Source organism: Rhipicephalus sanguineus, chromosome 5, assembly GCF_013339695.2.
Source record: "Rhipicephalus sanguineus isolate Rsan-2018 chromosome 5, BIME_Rsan_1.4, whole genome shotgun sequence".
NCBI lineage: Eukaryota > Metazoa > Arthropoda > Arachnida > Ixodida > Ixodidae > Rhipicephalus > Rhipicephalus sanguineus.
The window spans coordinates 182,186,960-182,213,352 of NC_051180.1; the positions used below are offsets into that span (position 1 = coordinate 182,186,960).

At 48.4% G+C, this 26,393-nt stretch overlaps 1 protein-coding gene across 1 annotated transcript in view; it reads left to right on the forward strand.

Moving 5' to 3' along the window:
* Window positions 1-26,393, forward strand: part of LOC119394493 (venom metalloproteinase antarease-like TtrivMP_A) — a 208,404-nt gene that overhangs the window by 61,829 nt on the left and 120,182 nt on the right. Inside the window, exon 4 of the mRNA XM_037661798.2 lies at window positions 22,250-22,370. Within this exon, the coding sequence (XP_037517726.1) occupies window positions 22,250-22,370 (121 nt within the window). The remainder of the gene's footprint in view (window positions 1-22,249; window positions 22,371-26,393) is intronic.

Consider the following 26,393-nt stretch of genomic DNA (forward strand, 5'->3'; position numbering starts at 1 on the left):
CGCTTATAAGCGCCTGCCGTCTCTGAGTCCGGCCAGCGGTAAAGGGTGTGTATATTGCTAAAGGGTGTGCAATATAATGCTCGCCGTTAGCTCTCTGGAGGATCGGCGTTTCGTGGCGTACTGGTTAGCGCCACGAGCTGCGGAGCGAGAGGTCCCTGGTTCGATTCCGCACTTCGGAAGCATTTTTCTAAGTTAGATGTGAAGCATCTTATAGCGGAATTCAATCCGGTGGTGGTGGTGGTGGTTTTGTGCGGCGTGACCACCCTTACTGCGCATGCGCAAACCCTCTTCCCTCCCCCTCCCTCTCTCATTTCCCCTCTCCACGCCACCTCTCCCCTTCCCTATCCCCTCCCCTCTCCCTTTCCCCCTCACCACTACACCTCTGAAACCCGGGCTCTACATGCCGAAACACTGCTTCGCATCGCCTCATGGTCCCCTTTAGCGGGAGATGGTGTGATTTTTATTTTTCTTTGGGACTTTCATATATATATATATATATATATATATATATATATATATATATATATATATATATATATATATATATATATATATATATATATATATATATATATATATACGGTGAATGACGGCGACGGGGACGGACGAAAACCAGCCGAGACTGTCCATATAATTGCTTTTGCTATCGCAATAAAATGCCAAGGTAGCTTAGTCGGTTGAGTGTTTGGCGCTTACCGTCGTGGCCGCCAGGTCGTGGGTTCGATTCCCAGCGGCAGATCTTTTCCTTACTTTTTTTCTTTCTCACCCGTTGGCGTCCATTTTATCAACGTCGTATCCGTAACGGATGTACTTCGTGCACCCCGGCATAAAACACTTTCGTGTTAAAAAGGCATAATGAAAAATAAAGCACAAGAAACAAATTCCGAAGCACCCGACCGGGGATTCGTACCATTGACCCCTCGCTCCCCACCCGCTGCATTAGGCAACTCAACCATGCCCAATTTTTTTTTTCTTTATTGCCTTCTTGACAACAGATCAAGATATGTATGTGCCGGCGAAATAACGGCGAGCTATTTATATGCACAATTTTCCACTGGTGGTAAGCAAATCTCGAAAGAGCTTGAGCGTGTTTTCTATCACGCAACATTCCTAATTTTCTTTGAATTTGAAAACTGTCCTTGAGACGCGCACGACAATGAGGCCCTTTCCTGTACCCACTCGTAATGTGGAAGGAAAAAAAAACAAAGAACACCGGGCACACCTTACGTCAGACGGCCCCGTGTGGCAGGAGACACAGGGGGTCACTCCACGCAAGAAAAAAAATATCTAAGATCGTTTGATTGTCGATTGTCGACACTTGCAGACGCAACGCTCCTAATTTTCTTTCAAAGCTAACTCTGCACACAGTGTACAGGAATGCAGGTCAAAAGGCAGCTCCAGCCTCTGCCCAACAGCATCAACGTCGTCGTCGTCTTTATCCATTCGGTGTCAATGCGGCGCCCGTGCCACAGTGGCCTTTCCATACCCGTGACATTACCCCAGCCGGCAAAGCACCGTCCCGGTGCCTGTTATGGTTAGAAGGGCGTGTCACCGTTGTAGGGCTTCAGGCGAGAAACATACACGATGTCAGTCCTAGGTGTAGCAGTCAATGAGTGTGTGGTCGGAGAAATTTCATAGGTGACAGGTGTGACCTAGCTCATGACTCGGTAGGGCCCAACGTGTCGGGATGAAAGCTTCTCACAGAGGCCAACACGACGGGATGGGAGCCACAGTCGAACGAGAGAGCCCAGAGGAAAATCGACATCCCTATGTCGACTATCATCTAGGAATTCTTTGTGCAGTCTGGGACGACGAGAACCGGGCGCGGGCTACTCTACGTGCGATGAGAGCACGGGTGATGGCATCTTGAGCGTATGAAGTGGTGGATGGTGGGTCAGGCGGAAGCAGTGTCGAAAGGTAGTAAGGGATCACGGCCAAAGAGAAGATAAACGGGGGAGTAGCGGGCAGTTTCACGACGCGACGAGTTGTAGGCGAAGGTGACGTACGGGAGGGCAATGTCCCAATCGCTGTGGTCGTCAGAAACGTACATGGAATGCATGTCCGTCAGTGTGCGGTTGAGGAGTTCGGTAAGCGCGTTAGTCTAAGGGTGGTAAGAAGTCGTAAAGTTGTGTCGAGTGGCACAAGATCGAGGTAGGTCGTCATTCACATGACACAGGAAGTAGCGACCACGGTCTGTGAGTAAGTGACAAGGAGCGCCATGCTAGAGAAGGATGTCGTAGAGAAGTAAATCTGCAACGTCCGTCGCGCAGCTGGTTGGTAGCTGTCTAGTGATTGCCTACCGAGCAGCATAATCCGTAGCTATTGCTATCCACTTATTTCCTGTTGTTGAAGTTGGAAAGCGACCTAGCAAGTGCAACCCCACTCGATAAAACGGGTCGGCTGGGACTTCAATAGGTTGAAGGCGACCGGCAGAGAGAGTTGTAGGTTTCTTTCGGTGCTGGCACAGGTCACAAGCTGCAACGTAGCGCTGAACAGAACGGCAAAAGCCCTTCCAGAATACCCGCCGTCGAACACGGTCATAGGTTCTGGATACGCCTAAATGTCCAGAAGTTGGCACGTCGTGGAGTTCTTGCGCACATGACGTGGGACGGCGAGTAAACGTTTAAGAAGGGTAAGAGCGCACTGAATACGAACACACAATGAAGGCACACACAAGCGCACGCATAGCGCTAACTTTAAACAGTTTATTAAAGACGAGAGTCTTTCTTAGGGAACTTAAACGCAGAAATTTTGGTCTGTCTTTCTGTCTTTCTGTTTGTCGGCACGTCCCTCGATTCAGCCACTCGGCCAGAGTTGAACCACTTGCACAAGGGCCAGCCATCGTGAACGGCTCAATAGGTTCATACTTGTGTACATGGTTGATCAAAAAGCAAACATTACGCATATCTGAGGCGCAACATCACTGGGTAAGTATTAGGTGGTGTGTTCCTTTAATAGAAAACACATAGATACGTAATTCTAGACACCCTAGTTTCTTAAGCTGCGCTGAAAACGCGACTGCGCCGTAACTTGGCTTCCTTCGTGCCCTCTGCGCGAGCTCATTGTTGCGTTTCGGTTTCAGTTCAGTATTGCACTGTACGAGTGCCATGGGGCGCCGCTCTGGCATTCCTGCTTTACCCAGGCGACGTCAATATAAAAAGAGTGTGTGGAGAGTACTCGTTGAGTGCGGACGTTTCTTCTACTTCGGCGCTTCGCGCCAAACCGCGTGTTCGGGCTGGCTGGCGTCCCCGCCGGTCGCGTTGGTCACCGCCAGTCTTGCCTGCTGCTGCGCCGGGACTACCAGCCCGCAACACAGCATTCACGTTTCCCGACGTATTGCCAGATGGCGTTCATATCTCACGCAGCGCCTCTTCTATCGTCTTTACACGACATTTGCAGCGAAGCACGCAGATACGCGGCCAATTTTTTTTGTGATCTCGACACTACTTATAGGGCAAAACCATGAGCACATCTGCTGCACAGAAGTAACAGCAACATTACTAAGCATCATAACGAACACCAACGAAATCAAATTCCTTTTTCGTCAGCGCGATAGAAGGCATACTGACACACCTGTCAGCCAACTTTTCAATCTCTCCTGCTTCGACTATCTCGCGTGTAATCTGATTTTTATTTCTTGACAGAACTCTGCACGTGTCGAACAAAAGGCATACAACCCCACTTCTTACAATGTATTTCTGAGAACCCACCTGCCACGTTTTTAACATTGTAATGGTGCTCCCGCAGCCGGTCATTGAACCAGCAAAGTGGAACTTCCAGCGAAGTTGTTCATGGATATTTCAAGCTTGTCAACTGGACTACTGAATTCGTGTGGCAGCGGTAGCTGGCGCAAGACTGAGGGCGTGTAACTGCCAGAACCGGTCAAGAAGGCCCTCTCTTTAGGGCCGAAGTTTGCGGTCGAAACTAAACAGTCAGGCCGTGAATTGTTGTCCTTGGTTAGACAGATCTCAAAGGATGTGCCAAAAGAGGAAGCACGCCGCATCGTGTTAGCAGGTGTTGACGTCGTCTCTCGGTGTAAGATGCCTGTTTCAAAACTTTCTATCAAGCGTGTTGTCTCCTATTTGGTCGATAATTCTTTGTGTGTTTTGCCTGCAAACAAAGAGGGTGGATTCGCCGTATTCTCCTGTGTTCAGTACCATGAAAAGGCTGGTGAAGCCATCTCTGCGGTCTTTGACAGTCTCAGTAATGTGTGTCTTCCAAAAATAAGGACTGAGGCTAAGAAGCTTTGTAAGCGGTTGAAGCTAGACAAATTGGTCAGGAGTATTGAGAAGGAAACGCGCGATTGTTTAGCAGTGTTTTTCACGGCAAAGACACATAAAGTATATGTGCCATTCCGAGTTATAATCTCTGAGCATGACGCTTGGCAAAAACAAGTTGCGTTGTTTCTGCAAGCAAAGCTTGTGATTTTACCTATCTGTTTCCCTTTCCTTGTCAAGAATTCAGAAGAGGTTATTAATTTTATGAACTTCAACCATGACTAACACCTCCAGGCCTTTCCTATTGACGTGAAAGATTTGTTTTATTCTATTCCTCATGAAGATTTGTTACGTTCTATTGAAAAAGTCATTGATGAATATGGTGTAATAAGGTTTCAAAACGAGGTTGGTCTTTCATGTGGGCATTTCTTAGAACTTATGACGTGCTAGCTTAAGTCTACCTTTATTTTATGGGAGGATTGTGCCCAGTTGCACAAAAGAGGCATCTGCATTGGTTCTTTCCTGGCTCCCCGACTTAGTGACCTGTTTTTAGCTCCGCTTTGTGTGAAGCTGTCAAAAAGGTTGAAGGGTACTAGGTTAGAACTTTTAGATATGTAGATGATTTCCTATTTTTTGTGAAATGTCCTACCGAGCGGCTAGTTGCTGAGTTTAACGGTCTGATACCAGTAATGAAGGATTGTCTTGAGCCCTTAGAGGTGACGCATCAGCTTCCGCAGAATGGCACCATGAGGTTTCTGAGCCTTCGCCTGTCGCTCGACTGCGATCATTCCTGTTGGCATTATGAACCTCGTTCAAGTAAACCCCTACTCCCCTACCACTCGGTACATTCCAAACTAGTTAAATGGGCGATTACGAAGCTTTGCTTCAAGAGTGCCCTAACGAAGTTGTGTCACCATATTGTCCAATTCAGTTTCGATCAGCAAAGAAAGAGGCTGCTGGATGCCGGGTTTCCACAGGCTTTGGTTGTCTCCGTAGCTGAATGTATCTTGAGGGACAGTAAAAACAAAACCCAAAATGCGGCGAGAACATTTGAGCAAGGGAATCGCACAAGGGTGTTACCTAACGTACACGCGGTTTCCCATAATCTGAAAAATATTGCTCAGCGGGCCAGAGTGCTCGTGCTCTTTTCAGCGCCAAACAAGATGGAAAGGCTGTGCAAGATTACGACGAGGAATGTAAATGAAAATCGTGGGTACAAAACTAATCACAAAGATAAGTTTCTTGATTGCGCTGAGTGTGTGGTGTATTGCCTGCCGCTATCTTGTGGTCGCAGCTACGTCGGACAAACCGGTCGTTGCTTGAATGACCGGCTGCGTGAGCACCATTACAATGTTAGAAACGTGGCAGGTGGGTTCTTAGCAATTAATTGTAAGAAGTGTGGTTGTATGCCTTTGTTCGACACGTGCAGAGTTCTATCAAGAAATAGAAATCTGATTACACGCGAGATAATCGAAGCAGGAGAGATTGAAAAGTTGGGTGACAGGTGTGTTAGTATGCCTTCTATAGCGGTGACGAAAAATGAATTTGATTTCCGTGGTGTCCGTTATGATGCTTAGTAATGTTGCTGTTACTTCTGCGCAGCAGATGTGCTAATGGTTTTGCCCTATGGGCACCATGCATACGTTAGGAGCCCCCACAGTCGCGCGCTGCTTCCAGCGCCAAAGCGGCCACGGCAGCAGATATGGCGGCATAAGGGAGCAGACGACGTAGGTGGCGGCAAGCCACTGCGCCAAGCCTTGGTGCTTCGCTTGAGGCGTTTTCTTTCCCGTTTGTTTCTAAAAGACGTCAAATTGTTAGCAGCTCTCATAGAACGCAGCATTAGCGCGTGTGCCTCTTTTCGCCAGACATCGTGTATGCTCAGGCGAACGCAGCAACATAAAATGCATGAGCTGGAGGAAGACAACGGAGGTGACGAGCCCGTGCAGCGAAACAGCGCACGTGTAACGTAGGCCGCCTTGCTCACTAAATAATCACAGCTTATCACCCTCGGACTAACGCGGCAGCGAACTCAGCGGTAGCTTGAAACTGGCGATACCAGCAATTGCACTGTCATGGCCGCTGAATGAAAAAGCACTTTCCATCTGTGTGAACCTGTAGCGCTCAGGAAATATCGATGGATTGTATGCTAGGTGAGCCTCTTCGTTTGACTTGGTATTTCCTACAAAGTAATAATAATAATATCTGGGGTTTAACGTCCCAAAACCACGATATGATTATGAGAGACGCCGTAGTGGAAGGCTCCGGAAATTTAGACCATCTGGGGTTCTTTGACGTGCACCTAAATCTAATTACATATTTCCTACAAAGTGCCTGCTGCATATTCTGCTGTACGGCCCGGGTGTCCAATTTGGCCCATCGTTGCTGTAGTGCAATGTAGCATCCATTAATTTTCACTCGCAGAGAAAAAAAAATACCCCATCTATTCACAAAACACCTTTGTCGTCGAACGAGTGCGCGCCACCGTTCACGCCGATTCCGTTCACATTCTCTAAATGGAAACCGGTAAAAACGCGTACCCGGAGAATTCCTGTAAGGGCCCGCTCACGCTAGCGGCGCTGCAGCCTGCCGTTTGCCGTTTGACGTTCTCAGGCTGCCGTGCGCAAGTGATTTCGTTCGCGCACGTCTGCCGTTCTTTGCCGTTCGCAGAATAGGTCCGAGACCCATTTTCTCGCCGTTCTCCGGCTGCCGGAGAGCGACGTGGCCAATCAGCGACGGAGGAGCGGTTGCCATGACTACGGCGCACCGCGTAGTCTGCTTTTGGCTTTCCCCGTCGTCTGCGTCTGCTGCGGGACGCTTCGAGCTGCTTGCTTTTTTACTCCTCGTTTTTCACGCTAGAAGTGTGGATGTCATCCGTATCGTTGCCAGGCATGATTCCAGCAGTCAGTAGAGCATTTCAGTCTGTCCGGTATTAAAAAAAGCATCCCGTGAAATCAAAAAAACGTGTCCCCAAGCTGGCGCCAGGTCACGTAGCGCCAGCTATGGAGGATTAGAAACAATAAGCAAACGCGGAATCTATGTCCTCCGAGCATTCGGAAGCGCCCATCTCGACTCGCTAAGCCTACAGCACCGATTATTTCAGTACGGCTCTCAAAAACGGGGCCGAATCGGCGCGAATACTTTGCTGTCGAAACTTAAGAACATGAATCTAAAGCAAATGAAAGCATCAGTGCGGAGCTTACACGCTACAGAGCGCACGGCGGCCACTTGATAGATTCGAGGTGGACGACAACCGCTTTTTGCAGTGCGGCCATGTTTTTCGGAGGCTCGCCGGCGAAGCTTGCCGTGCAAGTTGGACAGCTCTCGCGCGTGCGGCGACGGCGGGCGTTCTGCGGCACCGCACCGTTGCGGCGGGATTGCCGCTAGCGTAAGCGGGCCCGTTGCGACAGGCTTGCCACTAGCGTGAGCGGGCCTGCGACAGGCTTGCCGCTAGCGTGAGCGGGCCCTTAAGTATTCGCGCCGATTCGGCCCCGTTTTTGAGAGCCGTACTGAAATAATCGGTGCTGTAGGCTTAGCGAGTCGAGATGGGCGCTTCCGAATGCTCGGAGGACATAGATTCCGCGTTTGCTTATTGTTTCTAATCCTCCATAGCTGGCGCTACGTGACCTGGCGCCAGCTTGGGGACACGTTTTTTTTATTTCACGGGATGCTTTTTTTAATACCGGACAGACTGAAATGCTCTACTGACTGCTGGAATCATGCCTGGCAACGATACGGATGACATCCACACTTCTAGCGTGAAAAACGAGGAGTAAAAAAGCAAGCAGCTCGAAGCGTCCCGCAGCAGACGCAGACGACGGGGAAAGCCGAAAGCAGACGACGCGGTGCGCCGTAGTCATGGCAACCGCTCCTCCGTCGCTGATTGGCCACGTCGCTCTCCGGCAGCCGGAGAACGGCGAGAAAATGGGTCTCGGACCTATTCTGCGAACGGCAAAGAACGGCAGACGTGCGCGAACGAAAACACTTGCGCACGGCAGCCTTAGAACGTCAAACGGCAAACGGCGAGCTGCCGTGCCGCTAGCGTGAGCGGGCCCTTAGTGTTATCGTACCCAACAACGCAGCAGTTATTCCTGGAGTTCGGCATTGCTACCAACAGCGCAACCGACGCAAAACGAACTGCCCGCGAAAATACCTCGTGCCGTCACAGCGGGAGCGTGAAGAGAGCAGGGGTGAAATCGCGGAGCGATTTTTTATGCTATATTATTCTTATCGTCCACCACCTGCGGCTGACTGATCGCGTTGATAACGCTGACAGACCGTCGCTCCGGTCACCGGCCAAGCAAAGCCATCGTTCCTCGATTTCACCCCATTGCGAGCGCGTGAGAGCATCCCGCCAAATCTGCGCTTCTTGCAGCTAGGGACACCTTCGCTCGTGCAGCGGAGTTACGCCTGCACGGAGCCTATAAGTAGTGACGAGATCACAAAAATAAACTGTTGAATGTAAGCGCTATGTGTGTGCGTGTGTGTGCCTTCATTGTGTGTTCGTCTTCAGTGCGCCCTTACCCTTCTTAAACATGGAATACCAACATGCCCACTTTACCACCTTGGAGTAAAATTTCCGCGCCATATGGCGGTGTAAGCTGCGGCGATACAAAACGTTGTCTTGAAGCAAGAACATGCTCAGCGAAGGGTCGGTATCGCCGGATTGAAGACGGCAATGATAAAAAATTGGCCGCGTATCTGCGTGCTTCGCTGCAAATGTCGTCGAAAGACAATAGTCTTCTGCCGGCCGCATTACATGAGTCCTCCACCTCTATGTTGAATCGCCGCATCTGGCTCATAGCGTCGCATTTGCAGCGCAGCGCAAAAAGACTAGCATTTTCAGTGCAGCCTAAGAAACAATAGGGTCTTTAAAATTACGTATCTATGTATTTTGTAGTAAAGTAACACACCTCCTAATACTTATGTGTTGATGGTGGGCCTCAGGTATGCGTAATATTTGTTCTTTGATCGACAATGCTCACAAATATGAACGGCCGTACTTGTTAAGTATTGCGGGGCGTTGAGCAAGTGGTTAAACTTTGGCCTGCTGGCTGAATCGGGTGACAGACAGACAAACAGACGGACAGACCAAAATTTCTGCGTTTAAGTTCCCCAAGAAAGACTACTGTCTTTAAAAGCAGCAGTGGATCGCGGCGTTGTTCATCCACCAGTCAGTGATAGCTTTGATGCAGGCACCGGCTTCCACCTAGGTGGAGTTAAGTGGATTAACAGGGCGTCGTGACAAGCAGTCGGCATCGCTGCGCAGCTTGCCAGATTTGTACACTACCGAGAAAGTGTACTTCTGCGATCGTAATGCCCATCGGCCTAGTCTTCCTGTAGGGTCCTTGAGTGTTGACAGCCAGCAGAGCGCCTGATGGTCTGTGATGACTTGGAGCAGGCCTCCATATAGGTACGGACGGAATTTCGCGATAGCGCAGACGAGAGGTAGGCACTCCCGCTCGGTAATGGAATAATTCCATTCCGACTGTGACAGAAGCCGGCTAGCGTACGCTATCACACTGTTTGTGCCATTCTGTATCTGACCGAATATAGCCCCGATGCCATGGCCACTTGCGCCGGTGCGAAGCTCTGTTCGAGCGGCTGCGTCAAAATGAGCCCACACACGTGGAGATGTGAGCGCGGAAATCAGCGACGCAAACGAATGTTCTTGGTCCTCATCCCAAGAAAAAGCCACGTTCTTTCTGAGAAGATCCGTGAGGAGCCGAGCAATTTCCGCGAAGTTGATGACAAAACGGCGGAAGTACGAGCTGAGCCCCAGAAAGCTGCGGACTCCTTGTGTGGAACGTGGAACCGGGAATTCGCGGACAGCGCGGATTTTGCCATGGTCGGGTTGGACACCAGATGGTCAACAAGGTGGCCAAGTAGTTTAATCTGACGGCATCCAAACGTGCACTTCGACGCATTAAGCTGGACGCCAGCACAGCGAAAGACGTCAAAAATACCCGACAGACGAGGAAGGTGGTTTTCAAACGTGGTCGAGAAAACAATCACTTTGTCCAGATAGCAAAGGCAGGTCGAGAATTTAAAACCGCGTAGGAGAGAGTCCATCATGCGTTCAAAAGTTGCCGGAGCATTGCACAACCCAAAAGGCATGACCTTAAACTGTTAAAGGCGATCCCGGTCATCGACAGAAATTTGCCAGTATCCAGATCGAAGGTCGAGCGCATCATCAATTCGAGGTAGATGATAGACGTCCTTCTTGGTGTTTCCATTGAGATGGCGATAATCGACGCAGAACCGCCAGCCGTTGTCCTTTTTTAACAAGCACCAGAGGTGGTGAAGGTAAAAAACCTCGAGGCATTGCGCCGACCAAAGTGAAAATTAAAACACACAGCAAAAGACGTTTCGGCTCCCACACGAGAGCCTTGTTCACAAGGGAAATGAAAAACGTGCGTCAAGCAGTTCACTTTATGTACGCTTGAATACGTCACGCAGGCAGCGCGCATAAACTGGCGGCAGATTAGCATCGCTCCTGTTGAGAGTGCGCGGTGTGGTCTGTATCACAAGCGACTCAAGATGAAGACGTCGCGACATTCATTTTTCTCTAGCGAGAACACGTGCCCACCCGCAGTCGATTGTGTGTCCACCTGACGCATGCTTAAGATAGCACACAATATGAAAAAAGTAGCGCAGCGAGTGGATGTGAAACTGCTTTTTTCGGCCGCACAAAAATTGAGCAGTTTGTGCAAAATGTCTGTCCCAGCGTCAAGACCCAATCGGGCGTGTACTACAAAACACGCAAATAAATTTACAGAGTGTCTATGTAACGTAGTTTAAACGCTGCCGTTGTCATGCGGAAAATATTACGTTGGTCAGACGGGTCGTTGTTTAAATGAAAGGTTGAAAGAGCATCTGTGCAATGTTGATCGGTCAAAGCAAGGGTGACTGTCCGCTCACTGTAGCACGTGTGGGTGTAGACCAAGATATTCAGATTGTAGCATTCTCGCCAAATGCAGAGATCGCATCACACACAAAATCATCGAGGCAGGTAAGATTTTTTTCTTTAAAGGATGGTTGTGTAAGTACCCCCTCTGTCACTCTCACTGATAGGGAAAAGATATCTATTTAGGTTTGTCCACGTGATGAATTGTAACATCATCGTGTCCAGCGCATGGCTGGTGTAACAGTGTGTAACTGTATAAAAGCGAAGGCATTCATAAGAAATAAACTGTTGGAAGTTCAGCGCTCTGTGTCCTCTCTTCTGTCCCCTCCTGTTGGCTGCACTGATTTGCACTCATAACCATGTGGTAAGGCGCGCGACGCCCCTGACAGCAGAATTGCGGAGCCAGTGTTGTCGGCCTGTGCCGACAAATCTGACTGTCTCAAGGTTACTTCTTTTCGAGCGGCCAGCCGTTTCGCGAGAGTTCTGTTGAGGCCTAACCGACGCTGTTTGAAATACAGCGTATTTGAGAAGGCACCACTGCTTAATGCGATTAACGCGAAAACATTCTCAGCAAAACAGATCCTGTGTGTAAATTAAGTGTATTCTTTTTCTTAATTCGCTCGTGTTCATTCGTGATTCGGGCAATATGCTTGACTAGCAAGTTTGAATACGCTGCAACATTATTCACAATATGATGATGTACTTACCAAACGTATTTGCAGAATACCAGCATTCCCGAAATAACAAAAATATTCATCTGTATTCCTTCATCTGTATTCGGGAATACTTATTTCGTCTTTCTGCAAATGTATCTCCGAAATATCACTCACGTTAAAGATAAATGTATCTCAATATCTCCAATTTAGGCTTCCAACGCATGTAGTTCAACATCTGTATTCCGGAATACATTTTGGTATCTCTGCCCAGCCCTGCCGCGAAGTAAGCTGCGGGTATGCATATGGCGTAAAGACTAGATATAATATTCTTCTCAGTGTTGATCTCTCCCAACATATCGAAAACCGACATCGAGTAATCTATGCGCACTCACTTCTTTTGGGTGACAGTGGATCACGTCACGCAGGTGATCATTGGCGGAGACATCAATGCGGACAATTTAAGTCTCGAGAAAAAATGGATCCTTCAGTTCTTGATGGGTGAGGTTCAGCTAAAACATTTGACAAATCTAAGTCACGCAACCAAAGTACACAGGTTGCGCATAGGTTGAACGTTAGATAAGCACCTGAGTAAAGCAAAAAAATGCAAACCTCTGTGTGTACCATAGTGAAGACAAAGCAATTATGCATGCCCTTTCAAAATAAATCTTTCGTAAACTGCATTTACTTGTCTTTTGGTTCAAGGGAGCATAGAAAGCATTGGAATAGCCTTGTCTAATCTTGCGTAGCGTGAAGAAATGAAAAAGTCGTGAACACGGGGTGTCGCTGGAGCCGTCGTATTGACAAAGGGACTTGTCTTCTTCAAGGCTGCAACTGCTTTCCTTGGCGCATGTGTGTATACGCTTCTTATCCTCTCCTCCAACCCAAACAAGGGAGGATGAAAGGGCAACTGTAAAAGCCGAGTTGGGGGTGGGGGAGAAGGAGGGGCCGCCGTGTCGGATTTCATTTCATTTCATTTATTTGGGCATTTTCACAAAATGCCCACGAAGGGCTTGGCCCACTCTTCGTGAGGCACCTCGGGCAGGTACAGCAAGACAACATATAGAATATACAATATATATATACAAAGAATAAATAAACGAGGAATACGAAAGCAATTGGACAAAGATAAAGATGCAAACAAAGCTGTTCCTCAGCGATAAATACAAAATGCGCTATAATCAGCACCGTGTAACATATATTAAAATACATAGAAATTTAAGTGTAATGTGAAAAGAATGAATACATTAAATATATTACATACATTAAATAGTTTCAACACAAGCATCCTAGAATGGTGTTCAATTTATTACATTCATAATTCGCTTCCTAAATTGTCTAATGTTTGTAGCAATCTTGTAGGAATCTTGTTGCACAATAAAACAATTTGGTTATCAAGTGACTGTACACCATAGTTGGTCCGGCACATTGGCTCGACCAACGCAACAGTACGCAGATTATATGTAAGACCTCTGTTTAAATATGTATGAGAAAAAACCTGAAAATTATCTTTAATTTTTTTAAAGATTAACATGGCTAGTTGCATCCTATAGCACTCTGGGAATGGCAGTACATTATACACACGAAAAAGAGACATGTTTGTTCGGACCGAGGTAGTTATTAGACCTAGTGCGCGTTTTTGGAGAATTATACTTTCTCTATTTGTTTTGTTACACGTACCCCAGACTAAAATGCAATACATGATTTGCTTAGAAGAACAGACTGTTGGGCGAGTTGGTAATGCATTCTGTAAAAACTGCGCGAAAAACGTGGACAAAGGGACAAAACGTTTTTCGCGCAGTTTTTACAGAATACATGATTTGCGAGTAGATAAAAGAAAAGTAAATCTGCCGTTTAACTCTCCCTGGAAGTAGATGCTGCAAGCGTCGAATTAGACCGATCGACCTTGATATCTTCATTCGAAGGTTGTCCACATGGTAAGACCAACTAAGGTCGCTTTGAAAACATATGCCAAGAAATTGAATTTTATTTACCTGCGCAATATTTTCCCCATTGAAAATCAAAGAGATAGCATGATCTACAGGCCTATCTTTTTTGCTTAAAGAGCATAATTAAGTGAGTCAAACGGATTGAGAAAAAAGCCTCCCGCATCTTCCCACGGCAGGAACACGAGTAAATGCCTCGCAGAGTGGCGGGGGTATCGCGTCATCATCATCAACGACGTGAGATCAGGCGCGTTTACACTGAAGGGTCGATGAGAGTTATGGCCACTTGAAGCTCACTTTAATTTTACACGTACGCTGTGAATTTTCACTGTTTAATCACGCACAGGAGAAATCGCACATAGGCACTACCTTGGACGTCAAAAGCCAGTGCCTATATATACGGGGTGGTCAGTGAACGGCAGGGTGTCGGAACGGAACGAAAACCGAAAACGAAAAACGAAAAAAGCGATATTTTTGACCGGAACGAAAACGTAACCGAAACATTATTTATTATTTCGTTCCGGAGTGAAACCGAAATTTTTTCAATCGTTTTTCGGTTCACGAGAAAACTTCGCAGTCCGGAACAACTGAGCTCATGCAATGTGAGCATATCTCAGGGTACAGTATTAACGCGTACCTCAGGCAGCAATTCCAAAGCAAAGATATGTTGAAATTGTGCGAAAAACGAAAACAATGGCAACCAGAGATGTTTATATTAACGCAAGTGGACTCTTGCGGGACTTTCAAGCAGGCCAAAGTGGAGAGGGCATTGTCGGCGCTGAAGTTTGTTACAACGAAGGCTCTTATGAGATCACAACAGCTGATTTTGGCACCATAGTTGTCCGCCGCCGCCCGTGTCCGTGACCACTGTCGCGTAAAGTAAGAAAAAATGAAATGAGAAACAAATTTATACGATCGGATAGGATTTTAGGCCGCGCCCCCTGAGTGGCAGTCGAGTCTTTCACCACAGTGCCACGCTGGTGCTTATAACTCCTTTGCAAAAATACTATATACAGGCGTCATGTCGGGCAAGGAATCGTGTTAACATATGTAGTACAGCGTGGCAGAAGAGTACAACGACAACCAGCCATCACACAATGCTAATTCCGCAAAGAGTGTGTGGTTTAATGCTTCCCACCCACTGCAATGTGCTCAGCCATAATTCATCCTCATCAGCTACAGCAAAAAGCGCACATAATGCCTTACAGATGTGTAGCGGATACCACGATTCTCCGAAGAATGACGCAAAATGACATAGTGGGAACTTCGCTACTTCAGAAAAATTATGATGATTTATGGCGTAGTGGGTACCTTGCATGTGTACTTGTATCAGTTGCCCCAAGAGACTCTACAACGGGCTCTACAAAGTCCGCTCTTCCAACTTTCGCTGTGACTGTGCTGCGCATTCCGCGTAGGCCTGGCTATCTTTTTATCAGAACAGCGGTCTCGCACATCAGAGAGTACACTCAATGACGTGCTGCTTCTGAGATCGTGCTCACTCCCTTGACACGAAGCACTGAGCCCACTAAAAATCGTGATTGAATTTGGAAAAAGAAATACTATGACTTTGAAGGGTATACTGGTTTGTGCTAGTTTGTAGGAATTCATCGTACAGTTACTTCCGCTCCTCTGAAGAACGTGTTTTACCCTTGTCCCGCTTTCTTAGGAGGAAGGCAAGTAACTACATCACAAATCAAATGTTTTTTTTATGATTACTTTAGCTTCAAAATTTTCCATAAAAAAACGTTACGAACCGTTACAGAACATTTTTTTTTCGTTCCGGAACAGAAACGGAACGGAACTTTCTGCGGTGGAACGAAACTAAAACCGAAACGAAAAACATTTCGTTCCGACACCCTGGTGAACGGTAGTTCAGCGCGAGCAGTCGGTTTTTTCAGTCAAGAAACTCGCTAGCAGATGCTGTCTGCGTTGAACGGTTGTGCAGCGCGAGCGAGGGAGGGGAGGAGGAGAGGGAGGGAGAGGAGAGACCTGCTGCCGGCACGAGACGAGCCGAGCATGCGAGAAAGGGAGAGGAGATGCTTGCTGCCGGCATGAGACGAGCCGAGCACGCGCAGTGGGGGTGTGGACGGCGCCGCCGACGCCGCAGGTGCGACTAAGAAATGCCGCACATTTAAAAAACATATTTGATCCCTCCGTCATAGGAATCGGTATAACAAGAAAATAAAAGGTGAGCTCACAGAAGTACTTCAAAGTTTATTAAGCATTAATATACGAGAGCTTGCGCAACGTCTATTCTTGTTCGGCAACTATAGCACTACTTGGTGTGGACGCACCCACGTTGACGTTTGGTGGCACATCTTCATCCCGACGACTAACGTTCATGATCATGATTAAACCTTTGTGGTAGCTGTAGTAGTTAACTTACACCTGAACACAGCATATGGTGAATCCCGCGCAAAGATGGCGTCGACATGCACATAATCAACACTTGTACTCGACATGCACTCTTTCAAAGCGTCGTCATTTGAGAAGAGAAACGTCAAGGCGTGCGGTTCCTAGTAATAGGGTAACCTACGCCTTTAAAAACGCGACGTGCGTCGTGTGACCCCACTAGTCTTGCCGTGGTTTCTCATGGTTCGAGCGGGGAACGCGATGTGAAAGCCATGCGAGCGTCGCAGAGCTATGTTTAATATAGACGGTTGTTATGAACGAGGCTTGGGCTAAAGCCAGGCGAAAGCCGGCACCTCGTGGTGTTTTAAGCCGTTGACAACATTGCACTTCTTTTAGGAACGCACCGAATGGGACGGCCGTAGCAACGGTGCAACGGCGCGTTGCCAGAGCTTATCGCCATGCCACGCATTACTTCACTCTACCGCTCCCAGACGGCGACACCACCCGCGAACCAAGAGCACTGTGTGAGAGGAAAGTGTGAGATAGATGATGCATTCGCGAAGCCTCCTGCAAATAACGAAACAACGAGTGCGTGGCTGTAGCCCAGTGGGTACAGCGCCCGTCAGCTATTGCCGCGGACCTAGAGGTCGTATGTTCGACTCCCATTTACGAAACTTTCTTGTAGTTTTTTTGCCGTTTGATCGCGTGCATTTTGCCAGCGTATTTCCGTGACGGAAATACGTCATGGAAGTCTGGTGGGCCTCTGCATAAAACACTTTTGTGTTAAAAGAGCGTGGGGTGGTGGCAGTGGTATTTCTGTGGAGGGGTAGAAAGGGAGGCAGGCGTTTCGCTGATTTACATGCTTTCTTTACTCTGACTGTTTCCTGTTTCATTTCGACTCACCCAAGTCGCCACGCCGGCCCCTCCCTTCTCCGCCATCACTATTCCCGTTTTCGTAGTCATGCTTACCTCCTCTTTTGTTTGGTTTGGATGAAAGGGTACCAAGCATATATACGCACGCGCTAAGGAAACCAGTTGCAGCCTTGAAGAGGACAAGTCCATTTGTCGAAACGTCGGATCCAGCGACACCCCATGTTCACGTATTTTTCACTACTTCAAGCTTCCTTTTGAACATCTAAATAGCGCGAACTTCAGGGACGAAAGACAGGAGAATGCGACACACACAAGCGCTAAGCTTCCATCTTCCCACGGACTTCTGCCCACGAACATCGCTGGTCATCCACCTTCAGAGCATGCATGGCTTCGATTTTCTACTTTTTTTTTGCACAATACTAGCTGCGTTTCCTGGAATGGTGTACTCAGACGGCATCGGCACTGCATCTTTTAAAGACGATAGTCTTTCTTGGGGAACTTAAACGCAGAAATTTTGGTCTGTCTTTCTGTCTGTCTGTCTTTCTGTTTGTCGGCACGTCCCTCGATTTAGCCACTCGGCCAAAGTTGAACCACTTGCACAAGGGCCAGCCATCGTGAACGGCTCACTAGGTTCATACTTGTGTACATTGTTGATCAAAAAGCAAACATTACGCATATCTGAGACGCAACATCACTAGGTAAGTATTAGGTGGTGTGTTCCTTTAATAGAAAATACATAGATACGTAATTCTAGAGACCCTAGTTTCTTAAGCTGCGCTGGAAATGCGACTGCGCCGAAACTTGGCTTCCTCCGTGCCCTCTGCGCGAGCTCATTGTTGTGTTTCGGTTTCAGTTCAGTATTGCACTGTACGAGTGCCATGGGGCGCCGCTCTAGCATTCCTGCTTTACCCAGGCGACGTGAATATAAAAGAGTGTGTGGAGAGTACTCGTTGAGTGCGGACGTTTCTTCTGCTTCGGCGCTTCGCGCCAAACCGCGTGTTTGGGCTGGCTGGCGTCCCCGCCGGTCGCGTTGGTCACCGCCGGTCTTGCCTGCTGCTGCGCCGGGACTACCAGACGTATTGCCAGATGGCGTTCATATCTCACGCAGCGCCTCTTCTATCGTCTTTAGACAACATTTGCAGCGAAGCACGCAGATACGCGGCCAATTTTTGTCTTCTTTCTAGTGTTCGTGAGCGTCTGGAACGGCTTGACGGGACGCGCATTGCGCGACTACCGAAGCGGGTGTTCGGCACAAAGCTTTCGCAGTTCGCGAGTTTATCAAATCTACCTGTCCCCAAATCGACGTTCGACGTTGTTCTAGAAGAGGCCTTGATTACACCATCACGAAATATGTCAATAATTTGGTCATTGGTGTGTTAACAGTTTTACATTCGCTTTGTGTCTCCAGTACAGCGCATTCCTGTAGTCCATATATATTCGTCCACAAGTGTGGGTGCTCAGCCATGTGGACGAGATGTGCGGCTGTGGGCGTGTGACCATGATTTCGTAACTGACCGAAAAACTTTCTTTTTTTCCATCTTTTTACTTTATAGTATTCGCAACGAAAACGTACGTGATCTTCGGAGCTGCGACTTTCCGATCTTGCCCCGGAAGCAAGCAGTGCCTCCGCGGGCCATCCTCTGCGGACCTACGTGCCCTACATGTCTCTCTCATTCCGTCGAGCAGTCTTTGATGCCTGCATTGTTTGGCTCGGCCTGCTATTGGCGCCATACAGCGACTCATCACTTCTCGTTATGTGTCGCCGAGCATTAACGTACACTGCAGAATAACTGGCAATTGGGCGAGTTGGATTCTGTTAGACATATTGAGTGGACTCAGCGCGAACAACGAGGACAGAGGTGAAGAACGGACAGGACAGCGCTGATATTCGTGTCCCTTCTTCACGTCTGTCCTCATTGTTTGCGCTGAATCCACTCAATATGATTAACGTACACGTTCGTCGTTGGTCGCGCACGTGCCTCAGGTGTGAACAGTCTAAAGTGCACCATCTCACTGTAACCGCTCCTGGTACGCTGCCTGCCTCGGGCGCTCGCTTCAGCCATCTAACACGTCGATATTGTTGGTCCCTTCCTCCACGCGGGAACCATCGCTACCTGCTAACCTGCATTGATAGCTTCAACAAGAAGGCCTGAAGCGAAGCCTCTTCATAATATGACTGCGGAGTCGACAGCTCAAGCACTCGGCACTCTGTTGATTAGCCGCTACGGTTTCAATTCCACAATTACGACTCGCCGTGGTCGCCAATTCGACTCAACATGTTCGCCTATCTATCTCCGCTTCTCGGTGTCAACCACATCAAAATTACCTCTAACCACCCGATCGCCAACAGAATTATCGAATGTTTTCATCGCCAATTGAAGGCATCACTCATGGTTTCCACTTTTCCTTCACGCTGGACCGAACGCCTTCCTTTCGTTATACATTGGCACCTGCACGTCTCTTCGTAGTAATTCCTCCATAAACATCACCGAGCTGACAGTTCGCGCCACTCTTTGAGTTCCTGGTGAATTCATCAGCGACTCAGGCACGGCACCTGCAGACGTTTCCCACTACGCATACCTTCTACGCAACGCTTTGCGTGCCGTAGTTCCTCCCCGAAAATGACGAACATACCGTCGTGTGTATGTCAGGAAAACTGCGCGCACGTTTTTGTGCGACGCGATGCCGTGTGGCCTTCCTTAGAGTCCCCGTATGATGACCCTTTTAAGGTACTTAGATATTTCCATACTTAGATATTTTCACATTTAGATACTTCCTCCTGCTCATGAACAGCCGGGAAGATACGGTTTCCGTCAGCCACCTTAAACATGCGTACTTAGATAACGACGCTTCAACAACTGCTCTTACAATCACTCCAGAATATCCTACGCGCCGCGTGTATTTTGCAGTTCAACAGTCTGCAACTGGCCACCTGTAACGTACTCTTGTCTTCCTCGCTAGGAGGAGGAGAATAAACATTTATTAACAGAAAGGGGTTTGTGATGCTTGGTCCGCAATTACCATCTAGCAGTGCTGGCTGCCCTCAGTCCAGGATGCCACAGGCAGTTGCCGCCCTGCGTGCCCTGTCGATCAAACTGATCTGATCATCAAGGCTATCGCTGGCCAGCAACTCCTCCCACCGCTCCACACTAGCTTGGTCAATGGGGGGCAGGCCGGGGATAGACCGGCAAGTCCATGTAGTGTGTATTAATGTGGGTTTCTCAGAGCACCATGGGCAGCGCGCAGGGTATTCTGTCGGGTGCATTTTATTGAGAAAATGTAAGTTCGGATACGTTCCGGTCTGGATTAAGCGCCAGCTGGTAGCTTCCTCCTTTGTGAGCTTCTTATGGGGGAGGGAGTAGATACGTCTGAGTCCCTTGTAGTGATTTAGGATGGCCGCATACTCACATGGGACCGGGATAGGCTCCTCGGAGGCAAGGTCATGGGGTGATCGGTCTGTTGTGTACCCTCGAGCCACCCTGTCTGCCTCCTGGTTCCCCTCCAGCCCCATGTGACCAGGTGTCCATATTATCCTGTGCCGGATGATGGGGTTTCGTGTGTCAAGAGTGTCGTTGGGATCTGGTGCACCACGGAGAATGCTAATCGCCGCTTGACCGACTCGCCCATTCAGGAAATTTCTACAGGCCGCTTGAGAGTCCGTGAGAATATCTAGTGACCGTCTTTGGTGGTTGCCGGTGGCAATGGCCAAAGCGATGGCCGTTTCTTCAGCCTCCGTAATGGAAGAGCAGCGGATTGATGCACTGGTGATTTCGCGAAGACGATGGTCGACCACCGTGGCTACAGCCTTATCGCGATTACCAGTGTACAGCGCTACATCTACATATCTTGCGCTCGTCTTATTTAAGTGTTGTTTCCGTAGAGCCTCGAATCGGGCCTCCCGCCTGCCATGATGGAGTTGAGGATCCATATTACGGGGTATGGGGGCAACCTTGTAGGTTGCTTGGAGGTTTGATGGAACAGGTTGTTGTTTAGCGATATCTCGAAGGAGGCCCATATGCCCAAGGCGCCGCAGTAGGTCCCTGCCGGTAGAAGTCCGCGTGAGCCGGGAGAGTTGGGTGGCCAGTTGCGCTTCCCGTAACTCTTCAAATGTGTTGTGAACGCCGAGACTTAAAAGTTTGTTGTTACAGGTTTCAAGAGGGAGCTTAAGGGCTGCCTTGTAAGCCCGTCGTAACATAGCGTATATCTGGTCTACCTCCGCTTTAGTGAGACGCTGATAAGGAAGGCTGTAGGTCACTCTGCTGACGACGAGGCTGCGGACGAGTTTTAGTGTATCCTCCTCTCGCATACCGTGGCGACGAGCGGTCACTCGCGCTATCATACGAGAGACCTGTACAGTGGTGGTGCGAAGGGTGCTGAGAGTGTGGCTGCTCTGACGGTTCGACTGTATCCACATGCCTAGGATGCGTACAATAGTTTTTTCCGGTATTTCTTGCCCGGCCAGCATAATGCGTAGCCGATGGCTGGGATGTTGGGGGTTGGGTTTATTTTTCTTCGAATGCCAGATGCGGAGAAGCTCCGACTTCTCTGTGGAGCAGGCGAGGCCACAATTACGCACGTAATCCTCAACGCAGGTTGCCGCTTGTTGCAGATGAGTCATTTTCTCTGAGGGAACGCTGTGTGGCCCATAGCGTAATATCATCCGCATAAAGCGCATGGTGGGCTCCCTGAATTTGTTGTAGTTTCCGCGCGATGCCTATCATTGCTACATTGAAAAGCAGCGGGGATATTACAGACCCCTGCGGGGCTCCCTTGTTAGGAACAGACAGGGGGCTCCCGTAGCGCGCCGTACGTCCCAGAAGAATCCGAACAAGAGAGGACGACTACGACACGCCAAGCACGCGATGGCTGCGCCTGTTCGTGCCGCGTCTGTCTAAATGGCTTATGATGAAATATAATTTGTGGACTCCCAGCATCGAGGTCTGTCTGCCTGATTCCACAAGCCTACTGTTTCCGTTCTTGAAGCTCAGTTTCTCGCTTGTCTTGAGTCACAGGAGGTCAGACAGGCTTTTCGCTAAGCAGGCAGATAAATGGCTACGCATTCCTCTCCCTCCTAGCCAACCTGAGCCAGCAGATGATGCCAAGCGGCGCAGCCTTGTTCGTTCGGCTTTAGGACCCGTTCTGCTCATTTTACGTCTCTCATTTTTTTTTCACGTGTGTATAAGACGTCATTTTTAACCAATCACAATAGTGATTATGCAGACTTACTTTTTATTTTTCTATAAGTATATATAACAAAAATATACACTCATTCGGTAATTTGGTCACCCGCTCTCAATCTTACAGGAAGGAATTGTCAGTCACAATTTGCGAATTCGGCCTCTCCCGGAAGGTGAACGATCACTGCAAGGTCAGGTACCACACATGTTATTTGAAGTACCATTGACAGAAAATTTTAGCGAAGTGGGTGAGCAATATCTTTCTTGCTTCTTTTTAGTCTTCTTCTGAAGAGCCATGGTTGTTCTGTGTAACTGTATAGTAGATAATTAAGAAACTCGCTCATAAGCGGACTGAAATGTTTTTTGTTTATTTTTTCAGTATAGCTGAAATTCGCGTAGTAGCAACGCCATATGCACTATTTCGTAATCTTTTTCAGAACAAGTATTAATGAGTCCGGTTATAACGGGAACAAACAGCCCTAGACATAGCACGGTGATAGAACGACAGACTGGGCGCTGATCAGCGCCCTGTTTGTCGGTATGTCACCGCTCCGTGTCCAGCGCTGTTTGTTCCCGTTGTAACGATGTACCAATCAGCCCTGTCAGGTGCACTCCTGCACTCTGTTCACGTATTCGCAAAATGCTGCAAATCTATCTGGTGATAATTGGGCCAATTTGGAGAATGCGCGCACGCGTATGTGTGTCTGTTTGTGCTTGCTACATTTCGTCGAACGGCCAATTTGAGGTTGGTATATGAGGACCTAAGGAGCTCTCCTCTATCTGGGGTTCCAGACTTGGCGTGTTCCGAGAGCATAATGGGTAGCGAGAGCATAATGGTTAAGTCCATGATCAAGGCGACAGAAAAAACTTTACATTTAGTAGGAACCGGTACACCTCTAACAAGGGCATGTACTGAAAGCTCGATACTTTATAGATTGCGTGTGAGTTTTGTAGTATTGTTTTAATGTTCTTCCAAAATTTTGAGTGGGGGATGTTAGCCGTGTAGTAGTTTCCCAACATTCTTGGCGAAACTGTGCAAGAGAGACAGAAAAGTGATCTTACTTGCTTCGATTTAATAGGTGATGACGCAGACGCTTTAGCCTCGATTCCCATCAGTCTCCTTAACTGTCGGTCTGTATCCCTTGGGACACGGCGGCGTTCAAGGCGAGGCCGATGACTTATCGTTAAGCACGTTCTTCTTTACTGTGTGGCCACACTTTCAGGGTGGTCTACGTCTATCTGGCTCATCATAGCTAGGACCGGGCCAAACCATCCGATACTACAAAAAATTTTCGCTGCGTAAATATGAGTTAAAATGATTAAATAAAAAGTGACACTGCCATTTACCGAAATATCTCACGTTATCCTCAAGCAACTCCTAAAGCAAATCGGGGTACACTTGAGTGTCCTTCATGTATAGAACATGATAGCGTCATCGGGTCCGTTCGCATCGTCTTCTTAATCGCTTGCCTGGTTTCGCTTATTTGTGGACACCTCAACCGTACCGCAAGAAAAGAGAGAGAGAGAGAAACATTTATTAGTACAGGAATAAGAGGTCTTCCTGGTTTGGTCGAGCCCTTAGTTCAGGGCCACATTGGCTCGCGCCACACCACGTGCCCGCTGGATAAGCCGACGCTGCTCGTCCGCGCGGGTAACATTGGCCATCCCAAACTATCCTAGAATGCCTACTGCAAGTGCAGTTGCGAAGTTTCCAGTACGCTATGATTTCTCGTTTTGCGAATTATTCCGTCCGCGTCCATCAGGCAACATGTGTAGCTGCGCACTTTGTTGATGCTGTTGCTCATAATGATTAGTTATACCTGTGACAGGTTCGTTTAATAAAGCCAGTTGAATCGGCTGTGCATTACTATTCTTGAATAAGACACGGAGGTGAGCGTTTGATTTTCAGACAAATGAACATATATTTGAACACACAAAAAAAATAAACGAAATGGAAACAGTAGAATCAACAAAAGATAAGCTAACAAGCGTCAGCCTGATCACAAATACATAGACTGCTCCTTAAACAAGGGGAACTTATCATAAGCCTTAGTGTCGTGCAAGTCCACACGCTAATGTCGTCAGGATAGTCCTCATGTGGAAAGAGTGGTACGGCTCACCAATGGTCTGGGCAGACAAGCAGTCAGGTAGGAGGACACGGTGGTGGAAGTCTCCAAGCTCGGGCCCTCAGCCCGACGACTCACTTCCGCTCCCGGTGGATGCCGTCATCGACGGTGCTGTCTCCCGCCCGAGAACCACAACCCCGCCAAGCCGGGGCCTCAGCAAAAGCCACGCCGGTAGAATGGTCGCCAGGTCCGCGTGATGGCTTGCGCCGGCCAGGTGGACGCCTTCAGAGCGCGGGTACAAGCGCCCGACAAGCTCGCGTTCCGCACCCTAGCCACGTTCTTCGAACCACCAGCACAGCTCTTCTTCTTTTTCCTTTTCGGCGCAGTGGCTCTTGGCGATTTTTTTATTTTGCGTTTTTTTCCCATGCTCCGATGTTCGGCGCGCTCGCGCAAGTAGCACGTTGTACGTCGTCCTCGTCGTTTTTGCTGCTCCAGCCATCGGAAGCACCACACTCGCGCACTTCACTCATAACAAGAGTCCCCCTTTTGAAAGAGTTTGTTTTTCGGAGAAAAATAAACTGCAGTTCAGTGCGCGACAAATCACTAAATGTCGTCCATACACAGAACAACCCTAACAAACAAAGAAAAAGCAAACACAGTAGTCGGCTTGTGTTTAGGGACCTACTACGAGCTCACAGCCGGCTCATATAATCCGCCCCAACATTTTCTGAGCCCTTAATGTGTTCGACCCGGAATGAATATTCTTGCAATGCAAGGCTCCACCGTAATACCCTGCTGTTCAGGTGTTTCGCCTTTAAGAGATACTGCAAGGGCTGGTGATCGGTTTGTACGATAAATGATGTTCCATAGAGAAATACATGATACTTCTCGATCGCCCAAACCAAAGCTAAGCATTCCCGCTCGATTGCGGAGTACCTTTTTTCGCGAGGCTGAAGTTGACGACTGGCATACGACACAGGGTGGAGGATACCATCATGGTCTTGCATGAGAATAGCGCCTATACAAGAATCTGAGGCGTCGGACCGGAGCACAAATTCTCTTTTGAGATCAGGTGCTTTGACTATCGGTCCGGAAGACAACGCCTTCTTGAGCGATTCAAACGCTTCTTCTCTATCCTTGGTCCACGTAGTCTTGTTTTTCTCCATCTTCCTAGTCATCTCGGTGAGTGGCTGTGCTTTTTCGGCATAGCGGGGTATCAGGTCGCGGTAGTAGCCAGCCAGCCCAAGGAATGACCGGAGTTGCTTCTTCGTCTCAGGCTTAGCAGCGCAGACAATCTTCTTTATTGTGCTCTCCACTGGTCGGATGTTGCCGTCTCCCAACTGATGTCCCAAAAAGGTGACGGTGCCCATCGCCACTTCACATTTCTGTGGTTCGATCTTTAGTCCTGCTTGTCGCACTCTGGCAAACAATTGTTTTAAAATTGTCAGATGTTCCTCCCAGGTAGTGGTAGCGACCAGTCTTTTTAGAAATGAGCAAAACAAAAAGGACTCAAGCGTTGCATATAGTGATGGTATAGCAACGGTTAGCGAACTGCATGCCAGTGTTCCTGAAGAGGGCATAGAGGAAAAGAACATGGAGCATTCATGCAACATAGAAACAGAGGACCGCGTTTCGCTGAGAGACGTGCCTAATGAAGAAACAAGCACTCAGCGTTCGCGGGAGGTAACACCAGAGAGGAGTAGGATGAATGGAGGGTCTCAGACGCATGTTGGTAAACGCGCAAAAGTAAAGGGAACGCCGATAGCTCTGAAAGCACCGAAAACTGGCTGTATTCCACAGGACGCAAGATCGGATGCTCAGGTTAGCGGTAGATGCGTCAGAATAAAGAGAAAGACCGCTCCGAAAGTGCAGAAAATATGTCCTGATTTTCTGGGTGGATATAGAGTGGGACAAGGGACCAGTCATGGTCATAGAGGTAGGACGCTTTCTAGGAAAGTTGGCTCAAAGAGGTATTGGGTTATTAAGAGGATGGACAGAAGAAAACACCGTAGTGAGCACGCGCGTTGTGCAGATAAAAACAGCCTTGTAAGTAATGAGCAGAAGAGAAATGGCTCGGATGTACCATATACTTGTAACAGAGCAACAGGGAACGAACTGGAGGCGGATGTCATAGGACAAGGCATGAAGGAAGTGAACGCGACGCATCCAGGTAACAGGGAGATAGAATGTAGCTCGTCGCTGATA